The sequence below is a fragment of the Takifugu flavidus genome, chromosome 20, assembly GCF_003711565.1.
Source record: "Takifugu flavidus isolate HTHZ2018 chromosome 20, ASM371156v2, whole genome shotgun sequence".
In the NCBI taxonomy this organism is placed as follows: Eukaryota; Metazoa; Chordata; class Actinopteri; order Tetraodontiformes; family Tetraodontidae; genus Takifugu; species Takifugu flavidus.
In genome coordinates this window covers 3097666-3123400 of record NC_079539.1, presented here as the reverse complement: position 1 = coordinate 3123400, position 25735 = coordinate 3097666, and the positions used below count along the sequence as shown (strand labels likewise).

General features: G+C 45.6%; 4 protein-coding genes across 13 annotated transcripts in view; 2 read left to right on the top strand and 2 right to left on the bottom strand.

Annotated features, from left to right (window-relative positions):
• adamts6 (ADAM metallopeptidase with thrombospondin type 1 motif, 6) overlaps nt 1–9885 on the bottom strand; it is a 37640-nt gene extending 27755 nt beyond the window's left edge. Inside the window, exons 1-9 of one of the 2 annotated variants that reach the window (XM_057019212.1) lie at nt 9403–9885; nt 7996–8415; nt 7522–7904; nt 6009–6183; nt 5157–5380; nt 4959–5042; nt 4235–4380; nt 2832–2875; nt 95–200 (exon numbers count right to left, since the gene is read on the bottom strand). In XM_057019212.1, the coding sequence (XP_056875192.1) occupies nt 95–200; nt 2832–2875; nt 4235–4380; nt 4959–5042; nt 5157–5380; nt 6009–6183; nt 7522–7904; nt 7996–8095 (1262 nt within the window). In that variant the 5' untranslated portion in view covers nt 8096–8415; nt 9403–9885. The remainder of the gene's footprint in view (nt 1–94; nt 201–2831; nt 2876–4234; nt 4381–4958; nt 5043–5156; nt 5381–6008; nt 6184–7521; nt 7905–7995; nt 8416–9402) is intronic. The other variant, XM_057019211.1, reaches the window with a different exon arrangement.
• Nucleotides 9886–11933: 2048 nt separating this feature from the next.
• Nucleotides 11934–13485, top strand: LOC130516974 (placenta-specific gene 8 protein-like). Its single transcript, XM_057018453.1, has 4 exons — nt 11934–12125; nt 12200–12299; nt 12379–12503; nt 12993–13485. The coding sequence occupies exons 2-4, from the start codon at nt 12215–12217 to the stop codon at nt 13095–13097; spliced, it is 315 nt and encodes a 104-aa protein (XP_056874433.1). The 5' UTR covers nt 11934–12125; nt 12200–12214; the 3' UTR covers nt 13098–13485.
• Nucleotides 13486–13921: 436 nt separating this feature from the next.
• Nucleotides 13922–17053, bottom strand: cops4 (COP9 constitutive photomorphogenic homolog subunit 4 (Arabidopsis)). 3 transcript variants are annotated; one of them, XM_057018450.1, is made up of 10 exons: nt 16904–17053; nt 16326–16405; nt 16085–16236; nt 15893–15996; nt 15651–15804; nt 15431–15581; nt 15144–15314; nt 14959–15074; nt 14773–14857; nt 13922–14509 (listed from the first exon to the last, which is right to left on the bottom strand). In XM_057018450.1, exons 1-10 carry the CDS (start codon nt 16975–16977, stop codon nt 14376–14378), a joined length of 1221 nt encoding a protein of 406 aa, XP_056874430.1. In that variant the 5' UTR covers nt 16978–17053; the 3' UTR covers nt 13922–14375. The 3 variants fall into 3 exon arrangements, with proteins under 3 accessions (XP_056874430.1, XP_056874431.1, XP_056874432.1); XM_057018451.1 differs by having other exon boundaries at nt 16330–16405; XM_057018452.1 differs by having other exon boundaries at nt 16900–16956.
• A 339-nt stretch (nt 17054–17392) lies between these two features.
• Nucleotides 17393–25233, top strand: lin54 (lin-54 DREAM MuvB core complex component). 7 transcript variants are annotated; one of them, XR_008947613.1, is made up of 16 exons: nt 17404–17568; nt 19355–20150; nt 20331–20442; nt 20542–20672; nt 20862–21017; nt 21165–21366; nt 21496–21569; nt 21683–21877; nt 21981–22066; nt 22177–22248; nt 22327–22429; nt 22509–22646; nt 22746–22948; nt 23066–24538; nt 24877–24924; nt 25119–25233. XR_008947613.1 is itself a non-coding variant. In XM_057018449.1 (14 exons), the coding sequence occupies exons 2-14, from the start codon at nt 19407–19409 to the stop codon at nt 23265–23267; spliced, it is 2418 nt and encodes an 805-aa protein (XP_056874429.1). In that variant the 5' UTR covers nt 17393–17521; nt 19355–19406; the 3' UTR covers nt 23268–25233. The 7 variants fall into 7 exon arrangements, 2 of the variants coding, with proteins under 2 accessions (XP_056874429.1, XP_056874428.1); XR_008947616.1 differs by having other exon boundaries at nt 23066–24610; XR_008947612.1 differs by having other exon boundaries at nt 24877–25233.
• Nucleotides 25234–25735: the final 502 nt, after the last annotated feature.

Sequence of the window (25735 nt, the reverse complement as noted above, 5' to 3'; positions counted from 1 at the left end):
ATAAAAGCACTGGGGATGCAACTTTTGGACCAGTGCTGCAATGTTGCTGCAGCATAAGTCATTTTTTTCCGCTTGCAAAAACCTCGAAACTCACTTGTGGCCGATCTCGTGCGCGATGGTGAAAGCTGAACCCAGGCCGATGTCTTCATTGATGCTGCAGCTCCTCTCCGGCTCGCACATTCCAGCCACCGAAGCCAAGCCTGAACACACAAAGCAAACAAGTAGACAGAATAAAGCAGGGTGGCGCAACTGGGAATGCAAAATTGACCAAATTACTGTTTATTCTCGGGGAAAATTTGATTTATATTCATTCCAATGACTGTATTTAATCTAGAATTACAGCCATTGAAAGAACAATTAGGATTCCTCCAAAAAAAAAGTTAAAACTTCCCCACAAAACTTCCCCAGGTGTTAATGGTTCTTTTTCCTTCTGCTTAAACCTTTGGATCAGCAGACAAGAGGCAATTCTTCAAAGATGGCGCGTACAGGTGAGCGCAGTGGGGCTCATATGACACTGCAAGGGCAGCTTGGGGCAGGGGGGGGAGGGGTGCATCAAAGCAGTTTATCTTTGTTACACCCATTTTTGTAAATCGGCGCGCGTGTTTTGAGCCATCTGACACGTTCTGGCACTGAAATCTGCCGAGAAATGTTCACCGGGATAAAGGTCAGTGAGATTTAATTTGCTGCATTTGCGCAAAAAAACAACTTGTCAGCGTTGACGGATGCGGCGCGGCTGAAGGCAATTAGGGATGTCAAAACACTGCGAAGATCGACCAGATGTCCGGGATATCTGCTTCTGTGCAAACCACCAGTACGCGCGCTTGTTTCCATCGCTCAGTCGCGGCTACGCTAGCCCAGCCGGGCAGGCGGCACCCGCTTCCTATCGCGGGGTTGCGAGGACGAATCTCTGCTGTCGGGGGTTAAGGGCAAAGCCATCGACGGTTTGAATCTGCGACTCTAATGCGAAGGTTCCTTTCTGGACCTTCTGTTCAAGAGCTGCAGTCAAAGTAAATCAAGGTAATGCAGAAAATAGGCCTTTCTTCCCTGCAATGATGCAAAAAAAGAAGTCAGTCAGTTCCCAGAACTCTGGGGTGTGCTTGTAATTCAGTGGACTTTCTAATTTACTCTCCGTTTCCATTGCACGTTGGTTCGTTTTCTGCTCGTTTGACCGGCAAATTTGTGGCATCCGCACGCACGTAGATGGAAACTTCATGGCTTTCAGCGAGGGGGAGCACAGAAATCAACCTCTCTATTTGTTTTTGCACGTGGTGCCACTTTTTTTTAAGGGCCAAACATGCTCGGCGTGGCGTGACAGTGGATGCGGCACAGCCGACATCCCCGCGCGGTCAGTGTTCGCGAACTTGGAAGCTGGACGTGGTCGTCGTAAACGGTCGCCTCCTCTCCGCCAAGGAGCTAAACAAGAATAGACTCGCAAATCATGAGGCCATCAGCGTGGGGAGAGAGAGAGCCTGAAGGTGAAGAGAGAAGGAGAGGGAGGGAGGAAGGAGAGAGGCTACTTTACTATTAGTTTAAGAATGCGTGTGAGAGAAGTAGGTTGGGGTGTAGCAGAGATCCTCACACACACTCATGCACAAACACACACACACACACAGTGTGTTGTTTTCTTTGCGCCCGGGTGGACTGTGTATTATCTCCAGCCCCGTGATTACTCGGTGACCCTAAAGGCCAAAGATCTGACCTGGGAGCAAGATCCCCCAACAGGATAGGGAGGAGAGGAGGGGGGAGAGGGGTGTGGGGGTTGAGACGACGAGGAAGCCGAGCAGATGCCAGGGCAATTAAAACGACCAGGGAATGTGACGAATGCGGTCAATCTGTCAAACCACCCCTGAAGTCACAATATTACCTCCAAGATATACTGTGGTGCCTGCAGGGCCTCGACAAAGATAAGAGTGGGAGAGAGGGGCCGGGTGGGTCGGGAGGCTTGGGGAGGGACAAGGGTTTGAAGTGGAGAAAGGGGAGGGGGAGAATAAGGAGGGGGGGGTCTCTGCCATTTCCCCGCTGTCCTTTCTCCACCTCAAACCACTGCCACCACCAGCATATCACCCACTAATTTCCCTCCTGCATACTTTAACACTCCCTGTAATTGTCCTTTTCCCCTTCCATTTTTCCTCCCGGCTCCTCCTCCTCTTCTCCCTCCCCCTGCTCACCTTGCTTTAATCTCCTCCATTATCTCCCCAACCTTTCCTTTCTCCCAGAATGACCACCGCAAGTGTAAACACCTTAAGAGTCCTCGGGTCGGGCCATGCATCTCAAGGTGCCAGCCTGGGGGCTGCGTTTGTTTGGCCATATGAATGTCTAGTCTGACCCATGAGGTGACATCAGATTTGTCTCGTAACTTGTCTGCTGGTGGATAAAACACAGCTCAAATCTGTTGTTCAGTAAACGTTGACGCCGACTGGCCCTCGACTTGGGCCCGATTTTTTTATTTTGGGCTCCCTCTTACACAAACAGAGGGTCAGAGGAGAAGGATGGGGGTCTTTTTCTCGAGCCCTGCGAGGTGGTGACCACGACTGCGCAGGTTCAGCTAAAACAGTGGAGTCGCTGAGGAGCTATTACAACACCAGGAAAAACATCCTTCTCATTATGTCTCGCAGGAGAGGCCGTCTGGGCGAGGAGACCAAGGCAGAGTTTGCTAAATGAGGTTTGTCTGAGGACACATGGAGGGTCCGAGCCTGTAAATGAAAACCTCCCCAGAGGGAGAAGGATACAGACGAACCCCACAGCAGGAGAATCATATAGTCAACCTAAAAAAAACTCAATTTCTGGCAATTAAATGAGGCATCGATGAACCTCCGCGTGAGTGTACTTACCCAAGGTGCCGCACGGTTTGTTCTTATAGGTGCAGATGTCATACCTGCGGAGAGAACGAAGGAGGAAAGTAATTATTTTATCCCACTGGAGCTTTGCCATTCCATTCTTTCCATGTTTAATCACGGGTTTGGCAGGACACGACATCAAGCGCTGCTATTACAGGAGACTTTAATGAAGCTCAGAACACCTCGCTGACTCCTCCGTCTGAACGCGGGGGGCCTTTGCAAACTGTGTCACTTGGCTAACGCACAAACACGAAGGCCTCACGCCGTGTCCCAATTGTAAACCCAGTAACTCACACAACAGGTAATCCAATAGAGGCAGGACACGCTGAGCCACGCTGCTTTACATTCAAACGAACCATCCAATCGTTCCTGAAGCTTTTAATCTATTAAAACCAAGGGCACCAAAAATGTAATTTTACTCTCCTACCCACCCCCTCCCTCCCTCGCTCTAATCTCCTCTTCCTCTCCAATTTCACACCCTCTCATGCCCGCTCAGTCCTCGCTGTCTCTGGTGAAAGTCCTTCCAGGCAACTCAGTTTATCCTCAGATTGTAAAAAAAAAAAAAAAATCCTTATAAAGTACTGACAAGTCAGTAAATAACTGAGATGAAAAGGCTCCTGGGGCACCTCTGCAGGAGATCAATATTGGTTAGTGATGATGAAGACACAGAGGAGCATTCCTTCACCAGCACTCGCTCCTGGTAGCCCGGAAAGACACTAAAGACCTTTTATATTTGTTTCTTGCAACAGTTTATTCCTTTTTATTAGCGAAACATCTGCAGTCAGCAACCTGACGAGTGTTAAGCTAATTAAAAACCCAAATTATGACACATGAATGTGTTAGCATTCATGTCTGCGATGGGCCGCGACTAAGGATTTCCTTAACTATCAGTCAGTTACTGTTTTAACTGTTGCAGCATCTGTGTTCATTACTTTGTGAATGAAATGGTTTATTCCTAAAGCAGAGGGGGTTTGCTGGCGTCTGCGTTTTCGTACGTTGTATAAATCTATGGAGCAGCCTTTAGCGCCGGTGCTGGAGCCAACAGAGCTGGACAACATCAGCTGACAGACAACACGTGGAAAAAAAATAAAAAAAGAACCCTTCCGAGCCACTTTTGAAGAGCCCAGAGACTTGAAAAAGTCCTACTTAAGCCTCTGTCAATCACAGCACACCATCCTCTCTCCTCTGTCTTGACAAAACCATTAAGGGTTTGCTCCAGTTGCTAGGATACGTGGCCAAAACAGTCCCAGGTAATGACAGTTTGCTGTTTTACAGCAAAACCGAGTCTATAAATTGTAGCTTGACAGGTACACTAGAATTTGTCCGTAACAGTGCGGTTTATTATGGGACCTGACGTTAAAAGGGTTGGAGGGTTGCTACCCCACCGCTCTTCTTACCTGGTGATTAGGACGGCGTTGTCATGATGAGCCATCCCATTTTCAGGAATGCTGTTGCCACCACTGTGATGAGACAAGACGGTCCTTTGCCACTTACAAAAACTGTCCAGAGACTTGTCGGCGTGATGGTTGATCTCCAGATTAGGCTGCAGAAGAAGAAAAACCCCATTATGATCAGAGAGTTTCGGACCTTTGAACCAAGGTGATCTGGCTATTTTACAGGTACAGATCACCTGATAAGGACATCAAAGAAGAAAAAAACATGACAAATAATGACTTTTTGTGGTGAAATGGTCGGACTTTTTAAAGAGATTACGGCAAATTTGCAGCTGGCAAGTAGGACAGAAAAATACTCCAGTTTCTAATTACGCCTGTTTGTCCATATACATTGAAAAGATGGTAATGTGAAATATTGTAAACGCAGGGCGAACCACTGTTTTCTGTGTAAAATAATATCCTCACATCCCTGGATGAATGAAGGAAAGACCTTGTAAAATGACCTCTCTCTGTCTGATTTACCATGGAGGCATTAAGCGCCAAATAAAGGTGACACTTAAGGTCCATCAAGAATATCTGTAGGACTGCCGCTCTGATAGAGGGGGGATACAGATACAGAATAAGACTCTCCTCCCCCGACACACCGGGAATCACCCAAAATACCGTGTCTCGCGAGCATCAGTCAGACACGTGCAGGTAAGGACACGGATGGTTATGTTTTCCTCACCTGATCTTCGGTCAGAACGATCAGCCGCGTCACAATGATGTTCACAACATTTCCCAGGCTGGCATCACGGTAAAGTTTGGCAACCTGACCTCCAGAAAAGAAAAAAACACCCAAAGTCAGACAAGTTGTGTGGCCTGTGGCGTCCGCCGGGCGCCAAACTGGGGGGCGCCAGACTCCAACCAGCAGGATCAAACTTACAATATTCATCACAGACAAGATGTAGTGCTCGATGTCTTTGCGTCCGTGGTACCCGACCATCATTTTGTCGGCGACCACGAGCGTCTCCACGAAGCGCTCGCTGCTGACCGAGCGCCGCCGCCTGTGGCCGTCGCCCGACTGCTCGCTGCCGTTCTTGGGCTCGGTGGACGGGTGGAGCGGTGATGGCGTGCTGAGCTGGCAAGGTGAGCTGGTTTTGATGAGGTCTGCAGAGATAATTTGAGAAGTGTAGCATAGTTCTGGAGGTGGAGGTGCACCTCTAGAACCTACACCTCTAGAACCTACACCTCTGGAACCTACACCTCTAGAGGTGGAGGTGCACGTAGGAAATCTGCCCCTTTGAACCCTCCAGCCAAGGCCTTTGCTTTATGACCCAGTCGCTCTGGGGAAAAGCTATAAGATGGTGCAAGTTAAGGCATGCTAGCTTCCTGCCGATGACAGCCTTTGCTGTTTCTTATAAGACTTTGGCCCAAATACCAAAATATCCAGCTGGTTCTTTTTTTTTTCCCAATTCCTCATACAGCGTTTGATGGATTTGCTCGTACTCAACAATCCGATTAAGGCCGTCAGCTCTATTAATAGGATTTGTGCGGCTTTAAAAGCCAAATACTCTGAATGCACTGAAGGGCCTTTTTGTGAGGGCGGGAGCCTGGATTTTTCGTGCAGGTTGAAAGGTGTCCAGCCCAGGAGCGACTGCAGCGCACAAGAGGGCCGGTTATGTCTTCCAGAACATGGGCCTAGAACCAAACCAGCACTTCCTCTAACCTGCTATGTATAGTTATTCCTACACGTCAGTTCCACCCACACAGAGTCCAACCCAGATGGTTCACCAACCTGAAATGCCACAGCTGAACTCCTGGCTCGGCTCTTGTGGCGAGGGAATGGCAGACATTTTATATATAACATGTTGCTGTGCTTCCTCCAGGTTCCATTCACTGGAGGTGGTGGAGGATGTGTTCTTCAGTGGCTCGATCAAATACTGTTCTTCCTCTGTGGTTATAACTCCGTGCTTGCAGGAGGAAACAGGTCAATGAGAGAAAAGGTCACAAATCAAAACAGTGAAATTGCATTGTGGGTAAATTTATATTCATATTTGAATGTCAGTGTGTTTCCTGGCATGGTGGAACGCCCATATGACGAATGTGATTGTTTTTCACAACATTCTAACCCCAAATACTGATAGAAGATATTCTATTTCCCTCCCCGTCTTCCAATGTTCTATAGATTCAATTTATAAGCAACGTTAACTCTGACAGTTGTTGCTCCTGTGACAAATAGAGTGGATCTACAGCAGTTGGCAGCCATGCAGATTAGATGGTCCTGGTGGTAGAATTTTAGGTGTGGAAGAACTTTTCCTTTTGTTCTTGAGGAAATTCTCCTCTGGCTGTGATGTCATCACAATGATCTCATCGGGAGCAGGTTCACAGAAAGCTGGTTCTCCTCCTTTAATGGCGTGATTTAGCACGTCAAACCCATTAGTGACAAGACCAACATCACAGCGTCGCTCCTAATCCTTCAGCACCCTCTGTGGAGCATCAACACTCCTTCAAACATGGCCTGCGCCGCCTTGGCTCAGGGAAAATCTGCTCTGAAAGCAAGTATCAGCACCTCACACAGGCACATACTTCGACGCAGGGCTTTAATAACGTGTGGTGCCGAGACCTGACACTGTCCAGACTGCTGATTACATTAAAGCAAAGGCAGAGTTTTCTCCATTTTTGGTGTTGCGGGAAAAAAAATAATAACAGCAAGCACCGATTCAATTTATGATTCCACCAGCAGGTCTTGCCAACACGTTTGGCCTCAGGTTTTTGTCCGCATTATTACTATTGCCAAAAAGAAGCAGGGGCTGTTTCTCCCGTCTGAGAGGAATAAGAGCGATTAAAGCATTTTCCAATTGTCCTGATTAGCAAAAAGAGGCCATACATTCAACTGAAGCAGGAGCCTGGGGAAGTGGGGGCGGGGGGAGTCTAAAAGCTCAGACGGGAGCTTTTAAAAATCGGCCACCTTACTTATTGCAGACAGATCGCCGAGAGCATCACCTAACAAGCTGCCTGCAGCCCGTGCACGCCAGGTGGACGCGGGCCAAGACTCTGCAATTGGTCTAATCCTCTGAAAGAGTGGCTGACATGAGAGCAGCGCGAACTGGGTTACATGTGCAAGATTCACGGGGGGGGATTGAGCAGCCAGGGTCAGACCTATTCCCATGGCTGGAGAAGAAGCTCCCGCTTGGACGCGTCGTGTTGAATCACGTCGATGATTTCACTGCAGGGCTCCTGGTCTCCTTATATAGAGTTTAAAACTGCCAGGTTGAGAGCGAAAGGGTGTGGGTGGGATCCCTACTCACCAGACCTTTGCAGTTGCTCAGCGCCACCCTGGTCGTGCCGTGCTGATTTTGCAGGACCCCGACATAGTGGCAGTTATCTGCCGTGTTGTGACGCCACTGCAGCCCGTCTTTGCCCCAGTACTCCACTGCGAAATGTCTTGACACCAGGTGGGGGTTGAGCGTCAGGTTTAAGTGAAAGTGCTTCCCGTAGGCTGACAGGCTGTAGAACAGGCGGGACTCCAGGGGGTCCAACGAGGGCGACGGCCCAACGACAGGGTCCCCCGCTCCGCGTCTCCGACGGCCCGGCCGGTGGTGCTTCACAGTGTAGCTCAGGAACTCTCCGTTCTCGTCCACCCGCACCGGAACGGTCAGCTGGTAGTGCTGCAGGTAGGACAGGAACTCCTCTTTGTTTGGAGGAAAAAAGAAAGGAGCAACAAGATGAGGCAATGAACCGTCACTCACCGGTGTCAGAAATCCCCCTGAACACTTTCATACCTTGGGAGTTGTGTGAAAGTCTGTTGAAGCTCTGGAATTCAGAAGCAGCCATCACCACCAGGCTCAGAATCCAAGTCAGCGTCTTCCACAAAATTTCCATCCTTCAGGGGAAGCTGTGACATGGGGCGAGGGGTCGAGGGTGCTACAAACAGGTTAAAGGCGCACAGCGGCTCCGGTGCCGCACCGTAACAGGTCCATGGTTTGTCTCCTACGCTAGAATGCTGCTCTTGTGCTGGAGGATCCTCCAGGTCTCAGATTTCTCCTGAAGGCGAGCGCTTCCACATCTCACTGGCCTCTAGATTCATGTCAGCAGCGCCGTGGAGACAGCGTAATCCATCTGACTCTGTCGCTCTCAGGTGTAACTCCACACAGGAAGAACTATACTGGGAACTTGTCCTGACCGATCCATCTGCATTCCTGCTGAGGGAAAGTGTGGAGGATTTAGTCAGAAATTGTTCTATTAGTCCAATATTGCTTCTTTGAATTTTTCAGTTTTCGAGCAAGAATGTCACACATGTCAGGTTCAGGAAAGAAATATTGTGACCATTAAACACAACTATTATTGTAATATTGTGAGACCATTACAACCTGGAAAACATACATTTTCCTCCTAATCTATGGATTAATGGGATTTTGCGTATGGGAATGGACGCGCGACTCTCATCGCTGCGCGTTGATTATCTGCCGTCTCCCACCTCTCTTCTTCAACTCGAACACGCCAATTAACGCCACAAAACACCACCACGCAAACTCGCTGACCTCGGTTTGCTAATTAAATGGGTGAGCACTCGAGCAACCCAAGCGGCGCTCTGTGCCGCGTACGCGACGCGTAACGACCGCGTTAGGACGTGTTCGGAGCGGCGATGACCAGTCAACATGAGCTTTATTTATTTATTTTTAACGTGACGCGCTTCATGGCACCATGTGCAAACTACGTTTCCAAACACACGTCAGCGAGTCCAGGTGATGGGTTGGTGATGCGTTCAGGCTAAACCAGAGTTACGTACATGCCGCTGTTATCTGTCTTGGCTCTCTGACAGCCAAAGCAGCGCCAGACTTTGTCACTCTGTACCAGACGCGCAAAAGCCGAACCGGATCACTGCACCGGTACCTCAGATTTCCAAATAACACCACCTGACCTCGCGTTGAGAAGGTTTGGAGCCAGTGCTCTCTGCAGACGTGGACTCGCGTCTCTAAGCACCGCGCAAATGCGCATCCAGAGCTAAAAGCGCACAAAAGTGACAAACATCCCATCCAAAGCCCCCCCACCCCCCCCCCCCCACCCCCCACCCTCTGCAAAAAATAACTCCACAAATGTGCGTTTTGAGCCACTTTTGCTTTCCCTTTCCTCGCAAAACTACTTGAACGACATCGCTTGTGCGCTCAGCGGTGTTTGCACGTAGTTACCATACTCATCTTCCTTGCCAGCGCCGGTCCAAGTGTGCAGGGAGAGCTCAGGACAAAAGGCTTGTGCAGCTATGGAGTTCCGCTGCCCTCCTCTTCTCATCTCCCCTCGGACTGTGCCATCCTCTGAGACTGCGTCAGCGCAGACACCGGCAGCAGCGGCGGTATCTCACAGCCTCCAATGGAGCAAAAGAAAAAAACTGTTTTTTATGGCTTTGGCTCCACTCCAGGAGAAGAAGCTATTTTCGTCTTTGCAATCTAGACTTTCTGATCTTGCTACAGGGATTCGGGGGTGCCTGAAGTTTGCTGATGTGACAGCGGGTGCTCTGGCACCGGCGGGCGTCTTCTTAGACAGAGAAGAAAAGTGCTTGCAGACACCAGAAAAAGTTGTCTTGGAGCTGCTTCTTCTCACTACATTGCAGAGACCGGGTCTGTCCCAGTCCCGGACAGCTTCAAATTGGCAGCTTTTTCAGAGGGGGGAGGTGACGTCAGTGCAGATGTGCTTGTCTTCCATCAGCTGTGCGCATGTCTATCAGTGCTGCCCTGAAATAACACCGTAAACTTCAGCTCTGTCACCAACAATCGAGGAGGTGTTCGCAGCATTTACTACAGTAAAAGCGACTAGAGAAGCACATCAAAAAAGCATTTGCAGAGCTCATAAAATAGCATATTCATCATTTAATCCTGTGAGTTTGAAAGTATCAACTTCGTTATCAGCGACAATAATTTCCTTTATACACTCGTTAGTAGATTAAATTTTAATTCAAGCGTACTTAGGTACAACTCTATTTGCATGACGCACTGATTCATTGTTCTTTTGTTTTAAAAAAAAGGGTTGTGGATACTATTAAATGCACTCATTGTCATGATTTTGCATAATCTATTGTGGGCCCTTTAAGGACTATGTAATATGTAGTTCCAACTTCCATTTATCGTTATATCTTTAATAATAGCAATCGTGTTTTTTGTACTCTTTCACGTTTGATGTGTCATTTGCAGATTTTTGAGTTTCAGTTTGGGGGGCAGACTACCTATAGACGATATTGGCTGAAGTCAAGAGCCACGTCTTTACCTCCCCCTTGTGGTAACATGTGGTATAGAGATTCCACGTACCTCTTAACCTGCTCGTCAGGTTGTTTTCTTTTTCTCACTGGTTAGTTTTCAGTTCCTTCGAACAAAGACCTTCTGACATTGTATATAGATTTATTTTTCCAGCAGTTAAATGACTTTGATTGGTTTGAATTATGTCAAGGAGGCATTCCATTTTAGTGGTTTGGGTAAAGGTGAAGGGTCGCTCTCCACTGGGACCACAAAAATGGACTGAAGCATCACGACAGATAGCTGATCCCAGAACTAGAAATGGTGGAAAAGTACAAACGTTACATATTAGACTCGAGTAAACCCTTGAACAAATGTAGTAATGTGTAGTATTCTGTAGTACAAGTGATGCTGCTGCAGACTGAGCACCCAAAAGCATAACAATCAGCAAGGAACTTGATGAAAAATGAAAATATATCTGCATAGATCTTTAAACTTGCATTAAAAATAACATAAATATATAGAGTTCCAAAGAAATCATCTCTGTTCTGTCTGGTGAAAGTATTTTAGGGGTCTGCTGTAGACTGGAGGCTAATGGCAACCGTGTGTCATTGCTGCAATTTAACTCGAGTCTATCTTTAGTCTTTAGGAAATTGAAAATGATGCTTACCCCGGACTCAGTTACAGCTGCTCATTATGTAGGAGCCCATATCATTACAGACAGGTCATCATCATGCGTTCGCCCGCAAAGCCTGCGTGCGGTGCTGGTGGTTGGTGGGAAACAGTGCCACCGTGTGGCCAGAAGAAGCGTAGCACATACGCGAATCTTATGAATGTCTTAGTGGCTGGACCTGAAAACCCATTTGCTCAATCGTACAACACCTGCATGGGCAGGAACACTTATTTAGGATTCAATTACATACAGGGGAGCTGCCAGGGATTGAGGCCCCATGTAAACATCCCATGGCTCACACCACACGCCAAGTTAACAGCATGCTATTACTGATGCCAAACACGATCAACCGAGCCAACTCTTTAATTAACTCAAACCTCCCGCTGTCCCACAGTGGCTGTAGAATATCTACTCTAAGTAAACTGTAAAATGTTGTAGCCTTTTAATCTCCTCCTGATCCGGGTCATGGGGAGAATCAGAACTCCAGCTAGGACAGAAGTAATTTCCTCACATATCTACATGATCAGCACCCGTGGTTACTGTTCTTTATGCATTTTTAAGTGCACTTATTGTGAAACTCGGGCAGTTACTGCCTGGCACTGTTTGCAGAAGGCGCTGCACGTTATAAAATTTAATATTGCCGTGTTGGTCACCCCATCATTGGTGACGCTCAGATCTTCCAGCATGATGTGATTTTGGCATTAATCCCTCTTGCGTCATCTTGATAGTGCCATAAATAGATAGATGATTATTACAGCTTAAAAGATAACATAGACATGGATAAAAGTCTTTGCGTCCGTGGTACCCGATTAAGATTCTGGCCTGTGTCCAGTGGGTCAGGTGTTTTCAAAGGAAAAATGTCATAAAGTCATAAACAAACTAGGAGTGTCACTGGACTCTGCTGTGGAAACACCTAGTCACTAGCATCAATAAAACCCACATGCACCCTCGTGCTCTCAGTTAGACTTAGTCTGGGTCCAGAAGATCTCCTTCCTTCTTTCTCCTCCATCATCTGGTAAGATTCAACCCTTCATCGTTCACTTCTGTCCATGATTTATGATCCTTAAAAGAGTGTCGTCCGATCTTCAGGTCGTATTTGTGATCATGGCTGTGACCAACCAACCGGGCAGATTCCAGCCTTCAGAGTTCCAGACCGGCCTGATGGAGTGCTGCGATGACTGCGGAGTTTGTGAGCACAATCCCTCCAGGATTCTTTTCAAGCGCCGATCGCCTGCTTCCCCTGACCGTTTCCTCTCTCTCTCAATCAGGCTGGTACACCTTGCTGTGCCCGCTGTGTGTAGGCTGCTCCATCGCCAGTGACATGAACGAGTGCTGCCTGTGCGGCCTGGGCATGCCCATCCGCGCCGTCTACAGGACCAAATACAACATCAAAGTAAGATCTCAACGCCTATGTGAATAAGAACACTGTGTAATAGTGGTGGCTAAGATTTATCACGTGTTTCCTCCTCAGAATGAGCTTTAATACAGTGCTTATAGGCATAAATTCATGTTTTATACCATACATACATGTATGTCATTAACCCAAACTAATAATAGATTACAGATATGAACTAAAGCCACAAAAGGTCAGCCACTTTATTAACATCCTGGCATAACTTGCCCATACAATCTTTTTTATTGGTTGTCAGGGAGGTTTTAGTGAAAAAAGAATGTAGATAACTGTGTCATGCATAATGTATTGATTCTATTTTATTGCTGGAAATAGGGGAAATGTTGTTTTCTTGTCATTTGTATCGGTATATAGGATATAGGGATGTAGGATATCTTCACAAATGGTCTTTGGGGAATGTCAAGAGGAGGGGAAATGTCACATTTATGCCTCTGTTTTCAGTGTTTCAGCTGTGCTCGTCTGTGTTTGCAGGGCTCCATGTGTAACGACTTTGTGACAAATTACTTCTGTATGTGCTGCGCCACCTGCCAACTGAAGAGAGACATAAATCGAAGGAAGGAGCAAAACATTTTCTGAGCGATCCACTTTTCTTTTTTTTTTCTAATTCATCCATTTTAGTTCCTGACCAGCAATGAGATCCCTCTGTGTTTGAAGATGACCTGAAATTTACTGCTGTTATTAGTAATAGTGTTATAATGAACGTGGAGAAAAAAAACTCAAATTGTGAGGAACGGAAATCAGCAAAGGTGTTATTTTTTGGTTTAGACTTATTTTTTGGTTTAAAACTAGATGTGACACTACAAAGGCATCAACAGTGTTTATTACATGCAACACAGTCTATAAACTGGGTAAATATCATGGCGTTGCTAACTGCTCGAGATGGCTGCCGTTGTATTGTATCACTCTTCTAAAGCAGCTTTGTCTTTTGGACTTCTTTAATAAATTCAGTCATAAACTTCCACAATCATGATAAAAACAGTGTGATTCATTTGTTAATAACTTCTTTATCTCATAGATGTTCCATAAAATGATTACACAATAGTGACCTCTGGGAGCAGATTCCCTCCAGTGATGACTCTCACGCTTTTTTTGTCCGTATCATGAGGAAGCAGAAGATAAAATCAAAAAAAAATCTGCCATAAATATATCAGACAATATCAAGACATTACTGGCATGATTAAATCATTTACTGAACCTGTTCCCAGGACGAGCATGAACATGAACCTGTTCCCAGAGCAGGACGCTCCACAGCGACACCACTTAGCTGACCATATTTAGCATAAATCTGATCAAAGATGAAGTGACGTCTAGCCCAAGGGTGTTCATAAACGGGACTTTAACTGTGCTGGGTCATGTAGCATGATTATTGAGAACATAATTTAGAAAAATGCGCCACAGAACAGGTTTTAATACTTTTTTATTTAATACAATAATGACAAAAAGTGGACAGATAAGCATGAATAAGATATTGCTGTGTGATTACGTTAAGCTAAAAACACAAGAATGCCAGAACACCGCAGCCAGATGTTCGTGTTTTTACTTCTTTATAACCTTCTTAGACGTCAGCTTTCTGGGTAATCAAATTTCTAACGTGCTGAAATTCCAGAAGGAAGTCACAAATACACGTTGGCTTAGGCTCCTTCTTTTGTGGCCTCTACACTGCACACAGATCTGAAGCATCTTCCCTGGGGACTAAAGTAAACCTCAAAAAGCTGACGGGGATACAGAAGCGCCTGTCTTTGCGTTTGGCTGAAAACAAGACCGAAGATGTTGGGCTGTTTCACCAGCTGGACAACACTGGACGACAGGGTGCAGTTTCTGACATCTCTGTGATGGGAGGAGTGAAGGGTGAAGCTACTGGGTCATCTGGGTCTCCATCGCCTGCGCCGCCCACTCTGGAGCAGCCACGCGGATCTTTTCTAAAAGGTTGTTGACTTGGAAACACAGAGACTGGATCTGTTTGTCCCATGTAGGGAGGGGTTCACGGGCTGACATTAAAAAAAGAGAAAAGGAAATTAGTATTAATTAGGCAGCTTGTGGTTTTGTTTTTATGAGGATGACCTATGGTTAACTGATCAAGCTCATATGATAAAAGCCACATTTAACTTGTGACTGTAAACCTCTATCAAACAAGTCCAAACTCCAAGATTCCTTATTTACAAAGGATAGCGCTGCTTTGGGTCAACAAATAATGCTGGATTAACAGAAGATGTAAAAAGTTAACAGACCGCCACCGCCTATCGTTACTCACTTTCGAAATGTACGATGCTATCAATCTGATCGATGAAGCCGTTCATCCGTCCCTCCGTGATCATCTGCGATGCGATTTTCTCAGCCTGCCAGAAAACAAAGGGCGATCAACAAGCCGCACAGTGACAACCAAAAAAACCAAACACCACCACGCCATTGACATTGTCTAGTTCAATAATCTCCTCACTTTTGCAGGCGGGATTTCCAGCAGAGCTCCGAGTTCTTCAAAAGTTATGTTGTTGTACAGTTTGCTAGCGGACAGAAGGTTGTGCTCAATCACAGCTCTGTCGAGGATGCTGGAGCCTGCAGGGCAGAGACCAAACGTTACAGCTTGGATTAGATCCAGATTTAAAGTTCATTCTTCTGTCTCACCGTCAGCAGTGGTGGCTTTCTGATGAGGCATTAGCATGGCCGCAAACTCCTGCAGCTGATTGCCTCTGATAATACGGTCCAGGTACATCTTCTCCAGGATTCCATAGGTGGCCAGCTGCTGACAGCGCTCGTCCTTAAAGAGGGTGGCCAGCATTCGGGAACGCTGCTGGCCTGAAACAAATCATCTTGATATGAGACAGACCTTAAATTCACTGACAAGTCAATTGATTTGACTATTTTCTGCCTCCATCATGGAACATGGAGGCACTATTGTTATTGACACCCACCTGCAGAAGCCAGGATGGTGCAGTTTAGGGCGTGTTTCAGTGCCTCCAGGCGTTCGGTTTCATGGACAATTGTTTTATAAGACAGTTCGTTGTATCTCTGTGCGGCTTCAATGAATTTCCTTCTGAAGTCGAGCACTCTGGCATAGCACACCTAAAACACAAACTGCTCAGAACGCGTCGATGGGGCGATTTAACTGTTGTCGTCATGCGGACCAAATACCTTATAGTGAATCTGCAGTTGTTCATTAGAGGACTCGTTCTGAAGCAGTGAGGCCCTGTTGATGTAAGCCTCTGCCTGCACCGGATCATCATCCTCCAAATAAAGACGGGCAATTTTCAGGTATGTGTCTAACTTATAGTCAACATTGTATTGCCTGGGGAAGGGAAAAAAAAAGGTACGGTAAGACATCAATATCACACTCCTGAAGGTATGAATAAAAATACACCAGTATCTTTGCTCACTTTTGTCCTGTTTCCAGGGGGATCCCAACTAAAACCTGGGCAGCATTTCTCCAATCTCCCTCTTTTTCATAAATTGTTGCTAAGTGCTGCCTGATAGAGGCTACCTGAGAATGTACATAAAGCCTTAGTTGCAAGATTAAGCCAGAATACTGCAGTTTAAGCGATAAGAGATAAAGGTACAAATGCATTTACTTGTTCTTCAAAAGAGATGACCCTTGGCTGAATCTTTTCCAAGGTGAAATGATATACGGCTTTCGCTGTGGCATCAGGAAGGTTTGGCAGATGTGTACAAAAATCTGTGAGAAGTTGCCTTGAGATGACAAGACTTACGTTTTCATTGACCACTGTAAACGAAAAGAAAAATATTACAGCATGACATCAGGTTACGAGCCAGGTTTCACAGGTTAGAACGCTGAGAGAGGACATTGCATACTTGCTTCAACAAAGGCCTTCAAGGACTCCAACTGATCCGCATCTGTAAACTGAATAGCCTTGTCCAAGATTTGGCGATATCTATGAAACATTACAGAAAAAAACACTGAAAAAATCGTAATCGTAATGAATGGGGGAAGCAGCGACAATACAATGATGGGGTGGCAGTTGTAAAAACAAAATTTGTCGTGTAATAATTTCCTACTTCTTCACAAGCTGAACGTTAATTCACTCGATGCACAACACCAATTTTGCCATGCAATGTTGACATTGTGGCCGTTATTTGCTATAACGTGTTGCAAGGACGACGTGTATGTTGAAACCGAACATAGATGCTTAAATGCTTTATTAATCGAAACGGCAACCTTTTAGGTGGAATACTTTAGCAAGTATGGTTTTATTCACACCAACACTTCATATCGTAATGCGAGGCTAGAGGCTACGTTAGCTTCGCCTAGCTTATGAGAGCTAATGGCTATTTCGGTGGAAGGTAGCTGAATGTAATGAACTTTCTTTATCCAGGAACGTGCGTAGCTTCAGGTGGAATGTAATGTGTGTCTACAAAGTAGCCTTACGTACTTGGCAGCGAGATCTTTATGAGAACCACTTGAATTCATCAGCTGTGAAAGCTCCTGTCTCACTTCGGTCGCCATCGTTGAAGTGACAACAACATCAGCTTCCGGCTTCCTGTCAAGAAGAAAAGGAAACTTCCGGTCCGTCGGACAGCGCGGCCCCCGGCCGGTCCTCCAATCACAACACATCAACAGGTTCTGGTGGGACTGGAAGATATCTTTAGGTTACTTTGAATTAGATAAATCATCCTCAATAATAGGAATATTAATTAATTCCGCACCAGAGTAAATGCATATATGCCTCTCGGGCCTGGTTTTATATGTTCTCTGGGCTCGTTAGAGTTGTAACTCTCATTTCATAAATCTTGACCAAAACAGTAATTGATGACGCGTCTGTCACAATCTTAAATAAAGAAATAAATCCCTCGCTATTTTTTACAAAGGTCAGATCGTTGGTGAAGGTGTACTGTACCTTTAATTTTTACGTGGCGGTGACGACGGGCGCGGAGGGCGTGGCCAACTTGTGAAATGTCAGGGAGGAATGGCGCTCGGCGCGGTATTTTGAACAATCGCCCTTTGCTTTCCTCGTATCGTCTGGTAACGCCGCCTGGCGTAAATCTATCGGGTAAGCATCACGATTCATCGGCCTTTCCTAGGGTGCGCGACACTACGGTGAGTCGAAACCGGCGCACTTAAGCGATTGTTCTGTATTAGAAATGTTGTGCTAGCTAGCTTATGTTAGCAACCGCAGCAAGTTCGCTAGTACAGTTCTGCCCGCTGAGCTGCCTTGATGAGCTGATAGATATGATTGAAGTGCCCCGGACCCGGAATAACCGCTGGGCTCCATCGCCAGTAATATCTTACGTTCTGCAACAAAGTTTGCACGTGTTGGGAACCGATTTTAGTCAGGCGATGGAGTCAATTCAACCTATGAGTAGTTCATTCTGCAAATGAGAAGTAAAAGCTAACTTCAAGGATAACCGAGACGCGCAGGGAGTTGTTTTGGTGAGGTAGCAGAGGGACTTCTGCATTATCTGTTTCATATTTGATGTCAGCAATGCAACACATAAGCAGTTGTGATTGCTGTTAGCTGTCGCATATCTTGTTGTTATTCCCTTAACCGGCGATTCTCTGGTTGGGGAACAGTTCAGTGTTCGACCGGGACAAAATAGGATGTACACTTTAGCTCCAACTGCATTATGGCATTATTTATGTTAACCCAGGCTAACTTGAGGCATTCCCCCAAAGCTGAGGCTCCAAAGTTCATCAGATGGGTTTTGCTATAGTTGCCTAAAGTGAAACGATTTGTTCTCAGACGTTATTCTGGGTCGGTGTCTCAAGTGACAAGTGAGGAATCATTGAAAGCTAGCATTGTTTACGTTCGCTCAGGGATCTTTCAGAGTTTGACACTTGCTGGTGACGTGCAGTTGCTTTCCAGAGAGGATCTTTTCCTCGCATGGCCTTTGTTTAGTGGGAAACTATCCAGTTAAAATGTCGCAATAGGATATAAATGGTGGTTTTAAAAAAAAAAAACCTCCTTTCATTCTGTGCACATCAGAGTTAGCCGGGGAGCTAACTGAGTTGATGACGAAGTAAAAATGGCGGATCTTTCGAAATCCAACCCCAACCTGAAATAGTAACGCAGCCAGCAAGCAGCTTGTCCCCTTTTCACTCTCTTTGCCCTGACCGTGGGCTCGTCTGGGGGGGGCTTTTGGTGCAGAAATGCGCGCAACCGATCGGCGACCGAGATGCGAAACAAGCACATCTGTCAGCGCCAGCGACGTGTTTGTGGGGAGTTCTTATTTGCGCTTAGGTGGATTAATGTTGAGAGGAGTGCAGCAGGACAAAGATACGCCTGAGATGATCGGTGCGGCCTAGCTCAACCAGCATCAGCTGTCAGCCTGTGTCAGGGCAACTCCGGAGCGACCGTATGCAGACCTCCGCGCACACGCCTCACCGGATCACGGCGATTTTACGCACAAAAAGTTATTCAATCGCGGGATTTTGCTGCAGATGCAGCTTATTGGCAAGCGTGAAGTGTCTGCAAAACACAGTTTCAGCACTTGAATCCTATTTTTTTGAATATTAAAAGCATTTATTTCCTTTTCCTTTTGTACGTTAAACTTTATTTATAGCATCTTCAGGTTGTCACAATGACCAAATGCCAGCTTTTATGATTATATTCCCAAGCCTTTGTTTACCTCACTGGATCTGTTTTTTTTTTTTCCACATCCTCACATTTAATTTGTTTAGTGCATAACTGCGTTATATTCTCAGCCTCTTGGTCTGAATTAATTTAGAAAGGTAGCAGGTTGTTACCACTGTCACCTAAACTATTTTTGCGTTAAATGTTTAATCATGAAGCCTTTTTTTAAAAATCCTCCTGCTTTGGTCTGAGTCATTTCCCATTAAATTTTGAACCGTGTTTGTTAACAACATTTTATGTGTTTGTTTTTAGATCAGGTCCTGCATTTCTCATATGATTAACGAAGCGCTGAAACGTTGCAACCATGGATGTGGTGTCGCCAGAGCTCAACAGCCTCCTTCCTGATGAAATCATGGACACAGAGGCCATAGAGGACATGTCTCACCCCCAGCCTGACAGCGCTGTGGTCCAGACAGAGCTGAGCGAGGACACGCCAGTCCCGATGGAGACGGACACACCTGTGATTTCAGAAAGCTTGAGCCTTTGTTCGGGCTCCTCATCCACAGAACACACTCAGATTCTGACCACATCCACAGACTCCGCGTGCAGCATCAGCGCTGGCAGTCAGCATCCTATTTCAATTCCCGGTGCGTCGTCCCCGCAGCTCGCCCTCAAAACGCCTACGTCTACGACCACGTCGGCAACCAAACCTACGGACGGCCTGAGCGGATCTGCCGTCTCCACCAGCGGGCTGCAGAAACTCACGGCTCCTTTTACCATCTCGCCCGCAAACCACCAGATCATCCTCAACAAGGTGGCTTCATCTCAAGCTACAGAAGCGGCAAAGACGGCGGGGACGCAGGTCATCAAGCAGGAAGGACAAAAGCTTTTGGTCACAGCAATAGGGAAGTCGGGCCAGCCCATCGTGCTGCAGTTGCCTCACACGGGCAACAAGCCAGGCGGCTCACAGACTTTAGGAGAAGCCAAACCTCAAACCACCCAGTTTAAGGTGGTAACGATCGGTGGGCGGTCAGAGCTGAAGCCAGTGGTGGCAAGTGCTGGTAACCAGTTGACCGCATTACAAGCCCAGCAGCTGAAAACTGTGCAGGTATATTTTTTTATTATTCTGATGTCATTTATCCATGAATCCTTTGCTGCAGAAAAACTGTTATTTTTGTGTCATGCAACGAAACCAAATCATAAAAAAAAAAAACCCGTTGGCGACAACTCGGCATTCAGTAAGATTTACTTTTAGTGTGAGTGAAATTAAGCCTTCGTGCTTCCACAGATTTCAAAGAAAACGCCAACATCCTCGGCGGCGCCGATAAAGTTTATAATAACAAAAACCGTGAACAGCAAAGGTTTAAGCACGCAGACGGCCGTGTCTCCCGTCATTGCAGGTGGGTTGATTCTTGATACTAGAATTGCCGTCTAGTGTAATCTAAAATATTGATCTAGATTTTTTTTTTTTTTTTAAATCTCTTGCTTTTCTCCTTCAGGACGGGTCCTGACACAGAATTCCCAACTGATCCCGCCGAGGACCATCACGCTCTCCGAGCAACACAACACCAGTATACAAAGTATTCCTAGCAAAAAGATCGCCATTTCACCTCTGAAGACTCCCAGCAAGGTATAACCTGGTTATTGGTCTCTAAATAAAGATCACGGACAGATTTCCTCTCCCGTCACGGCCGTGTGGAACCTCCTGAATTGCTGTTGTTGTTTGGCACATAGGTTTAAATTAATCCTGTATTCTTGAGAGCTTGTTTGAGTGAGTCCCCTCATTTTATTTATACGTGCCGCCTTCCTGTCTACCCAGGTCACCGTGGTGTCTGTGGCTTCGCCGACCTCTAACGCTTCTCAGAAATCTGTCACGCTGCCTGTCAATGTGGCGCTCGGGCAGCAGATCCTGGCGGTTCAGCAGCCCACACCAGTATCTCCGGTCAAAGTGGCCACCAGCCAAACGACGACGCAGGTCAGTTGAACACACTCCTGTCGGACTGGGGGCTCCTCCACTCACCTGACGTTAAAGAGCCAAAAAGTTAGATAATTGCTTGTGACTCACTGTTTTCAGCGTCTTTTGGATCTAATAACTTCCCCCTTGTGTCTGAACATTTTTTAGAATATGAAACAAGTGCAGTCTGTCTCTGTGGGCGGAGTTGGTGGCTCCCAGTATAAGACCATCATTCCCATCGCAAGCCAGCCGAACGTGCAGCAGATTCAGGTGCCAGGCAGCAGATTCCACTATGTGCGGCTGGTCACAGCAACCACAGCTAGCAGCACGGGACAGCCCAGTGTTCCCAGCACCAGCACCATACCGACAGGTGACACCATAACCCCCTTGCAAATATTGTGTCTGGCTGTCAGTGTGAGTTCTCAGTTATCCAGGGCAACTGGAATTTTGTTGTCCATAATCCCAGGTAGTGCAACTTATGCTGGTTTCTGTGTTGTAGCTAAACCCATGGTGGTCAATACTGGAGCAGTTAGGATGTCTGTGCCAATTGTCCCAGCTCAGACCATCAAACAGGTAATTTCAACATCTGTTGTCTTTGTGTCTTGTCTTTTGTTTTTGTTTTTTTTACTTATAAATTGTGTTCTTCAAATGAAAAATGGAGCTGCATTAACGGCTGCTTCCTGTAGGTGGCGCCTAAGCCTTTGACATCAGCCGCAGTGGTAACCACGACCCAGACCCAACAACGGCTCATCATGCCTGCAACTCCACTGCCCCAGATCCAGCCCAACTTCACCAACCTCCCTCCGGGTACTGTCCTGGCACCAGCTCCAGGAGGCGGGAATGTTGGCTACGCCATCGTGCCAGCACAATATGTCACGCAGGTTAGTGTTGGTGTGTTTTTCTGGTTCCATCTTTCTCACGACTGTACTCTGATTCTCACGCATCACCGTTTTCTTGTTCTTGGGTGTCACCTGTCACATCTAGCAAACTCCATTTGTGAGCCTTGCCAGCAACTCTAGTTTCCAGACATCCACTGGTGTCCAGTCACAGGCCAGAATGCCCCTTAATGGGTAAAATTTGATCTATTTTTGTTTTAATGTGAGGGTGTATGTAGCCATTTGAGCTTTAACATAAACGGCATTATTCTTCTCAAATTAAAGTCATATTTATTGGCTTGCAGTACATCTACAACAGAAACGGCACCCAGGCCAAGGAAACCTTGCAACTGCACCAAGTCACAGTGTCTCAAACTGTGAGTATTGCTGTGGTTTCTCTTCTGGTCCACTTCTTGATTTCCACATTCTTAAATAGAAATGTGCTTTTTCAACAGATACTGCGACTGCTTTGCAAACGGAGAGTTCTGCAACAACTGCAACTGCAACAACTGCTTCAATAACCTGGAACACGAAACGGAACGTCTCAAAGCTATAAAGGTGAGGTTGGAGGGTGATACTGAGGTTCAAGCTGCCTCCAGCCAGGAGGAATCAACTGAAAAAGACCCTTTTATCACAGACCTGCCTCGACCGGAACCCAGAGGCCTTCAAACCCAAAATTGGGAAGGGAAAAGAGGGCGAGTCGGACCGGCGACACAGCAAAGGCTGCAACTGCAAACGGTCAGGCTGCCTGAAGAACTACTGCGAGTGTTACGAGGTGGGTTTCAGGAGCCGTTCCCGTCTAACTGTCTCTTGGGAGGAGGGAAAAAAAGCTGGGGTTTACATCCGCTTATGTCTGTTCTTCCTCTTGGAAAAGGCAAAGATCATGTGCTCGTCCATCTGTAAGTGCATCGGCTGCAAGAACTTCGAGGAGAGCCCAGAGAGGAAGACGCTGATGCACTTAGCTGACGCAGCAGAAGTGAGGGTGCAGCAGCAGACGGCAGCCAAGACCAAACTGTCCTCACAGATCTCAGATCTGCTCACCAGAACCACACCTGTTATCACGAGTGGAGCGGGCAGGTACGGGAACACCTTTCTCCACATCAGCTATAACATATAATAAAATAACTATAATAAGGCTGTAACATGTGTCACGTCATTCAGTACACACAGATGATTGTCTCCGTGTCCCTTTAGGTTGCCGTATACATTTGTCACAAAGGAGGTTCTGGAAGCGACATGCGAGTGTCTACTGGAACGGGCCAAAAAGGCAGAACAGACTCATCAGCCTCGGGCAGAGGCGGAGCGCTTGATCCTAGAGGAGTTCGGACACTGCCTCATGTCGATAATCAACTCTGCAGGAAAAGCCAAAGCGGACTGTGCTTCCATTAACTGCTAGGTGGAGCACCGGCTCTCCCCGCACTACGTCCCTCCCCAGCTTTGGGGGTTCGAGAACGCCCGGTAACGCTGCGCCGCGTCACGGACCCCCGAGTTTCCCGTCCTGAAGGCAAACGGGCCGTCTGTCTCGTCAGGCTTGGGCAAACCAGGACCAGCTGGAACAAGCAACAGACTCTGAGTCTGTTCAGACTGTAGCTGAAGGACAGAGATCAGAACCTCTTTAGTTGTTTTTTTTAACTGCTGTCACTTGTTCCTGTGGTTGTGATGGACAGAAATGACTGTCAGCTCGCTGACGCTGAACACAAACTCTTTCTTCACAATGTTTTCCCCACTATCAATGCTGTTTTTTTTTTTCTCACACTGTTCTTCCTTTTATGCTTTCCCTTTTTGGGATTTAGGGGAAAAGATCCTGTAATTTTTATGTAATCATTTGTGCTTACGGTAGACACAAAACATGTATCTTTTGATATTTATTTTGAAAAGTATTTGTAATCAATTTGTGAACGCTAATATTGAGTGGCTTATAGTGCTGCAAATTTTTAATTATTAACCAGGTTTAGGCTAAATTGTTTATATGAAAATAAGTTGAGGGAAAGCAGATGGTTAAACTGAAAATAAATTAACGCATTTAATTCATTATGCATACATCCACATAGAGAACATTGCTCAAAACAAGTTGGATTATAATTCCCATTTCAACAGCTCTATGCTGTTCTGTTTTAATATACACATTAAAAATACCATGAATAAAACAAAATTGACCCCTATGTTAATAGTGTTACTTGCTTCAGGTAAATGGCAAAAAAATACTGATTTGTTAATCTAAAAACTCAGTAGAGATGAAGGGGAATTATGTGTTTTAACATTAATAGCACTGGAATCCACTGTTTTTCATATTCATAATTAATCTTCGATTATTGAAATTGCACATTTTGTTTTGCCCAGTTGCTGTTAAATTACAATACAAATACTCTGGGAAAAACCTTCAAATTGCTTAAGGCATATTATTCGGGATAAATACTTACGTATTACTTTGTAATATACAGTATCGACGGTATATAAAATTTCGAGGTAAGACTATCAATGAGTGTAATGGCTTAGGGTGACCTATAGGGGCAGTGTTGCGCCACAACGGAAATGTGTAGTATCGCACCTAAACAGCAGGGGGCGGTGCAGCCCCAAATATCGTCCATGAACCACAAGAAATTGCCTTCAAATCAAGCAGCGTGCTTCGGAGAGTGTCACGATTTTTTTTGTGGTGCTCATGTCTGTGTAAGTAACGTTATTTGAAATCATTAAAAGAGGAGTTGGAGTTATTGTTGCGCAGAAAGGTGTTAATATAAAGTACGTAATGGTAGCATTCCTCTCCGGTATTTTGATGCAAGGGTTCATTTAGGAGCGCTAGCAAGACCTGCAAATCCACATGTGGTTTTTCCTTTTCACTAATCTGAGTCAATAAGGGAATATTTAGCAGATATTTTATTAGCTGGGATCACCAAAATGTATCTCAGCATATATTTTATGGTTAACAATCAGGTTTTATGCAATTCTGTGCACGTGTTTTGTTTCATAAATTACAAGTATTAAATTATGTCTTAAATGTTTTGCAGGCCACCAAGTGACCAAAGAAGCAGTGGAAATTTGGACTTGATATGGAAGTATGTATATAGTTATATTGTTTACAGTAAATATCGATCCCAATGATTATACCAATCACTACCCATCTGACCCATTCTCTTGTCTGGGGAAGATTATATAAGAACTTGCAAATGAGGGTGTTCATTTTATTAGAAACTTAGTGGTGCATTATGTTTGTAAATGCTTAACATGCTTTGGTGTTGATTTCTTTCAGGGATTCCTGGTTGTAACATGCATGAGACCTTGCCCTGAACCTGGATGGTTTGTGTTTTAAATAATTACATTTTACTTTGTGTATATTTTAAATAAATATTTTTTTGCAGCAAAAATGTGTGATGTGTGCTCTATGATAAGTGTGTAGGGTCTGTCTCTGGAAACACAACTATATCAGAAAATTATTTTTCTGGGAGTTGATAATTATTCCAAAAATGAACTACCAGACCACCCTGTTTAAGCAAAACCACTGTAACTAGACCATTGTTTTATACAATTCCATTTATTAAAGTCATCCTTAACTTGTCAGAATTATTTACTAATAAAGAAATTTACCAATACCCCCTGGTTATAGAAGTATCTGGTGAAGAAGGATTAGGTTTTGAAGTCTAATGATTGTGATAATGTCAAGGGTTCTTCAATAAAACTTGTGAACATTGAAACAGTATTAAAACTAATTGTCTTGAGCTCCTTGTATAGTTTATGTTAACGGCATGGTTTTGAGCAACTGAAACGGTTCTTACTACCCCAAGGCACAAAGTGGCCAATATAAAGAACAGTTATATAATAAAATGAATGCCAGTTCCACCTAGAATAACAATTTAGCTTAGCTTAGGC

Bases quoted from the DNA above. Each gene is read 5' to 3' on its own strand.
- LOC130516974 (XM_057018453.1), top strand. From the start codon at position 12,215: ATGGCTGTGACCAACCAACCGGGCAGATTCCAGCCTTCAGAGTTCCAG. The intron at 12,300-12,378 runs GTGAGCACAATC...TCTCTCAATCAG, and splicing joins CTGCGATGACTGCGGAGTTT to GCTGGTACACCTTGCTGTGC. The intron at 12,504-12,992 runs GTAAGATCTCAA...CTGTGTTTGCAG, and splicing joins GGACCAAATACAACATCAAA to GGCTCCATGTGTAACGACTT.
- cops4 (XM_057018450.1), bottom strand. From the start codon at position 16,977: ATGGCGACCGAAGTGAGACAGGAGCTTTCACAGCTGATGAATTCAAGT. The intron at 15,075-15,143 runs GTGAGACAGAAG...TCTGCCCTGCAG, and splicing joins GAAAGCCACCACTGCTGACG to GCTCCAGCATCCTCGACAGA. The intron at 14,510-14,772 runs GTGAGTAACGAT...TTTTAATGTCAG, and splicing joins TAGCATCGTACATTTCGAAA to CCCGTGAACCCCTCCCTACA.
- lin54 (XM_057018449.1), top strand. From the start codon at position 19,407: ATGGATGTGGTGTCGCCAGAGCTCAACAGCCTCCTTCCTGATGAAATC. The intron at 20,151-20,330 runs GTATATTTTTTT...GTGCTTCCACAG, and splicing joins AGCAGCTGAAAACTGTGCAG to ATTTCAAAGAAAACGCCAAC. The intron at 21,367-21,495 runs GTGACACCATAA...TCTGTGTTGTAG, and splicing joins CACCAGCACCATACCGACAG to CTAAACCCATGGTGGTCAAT.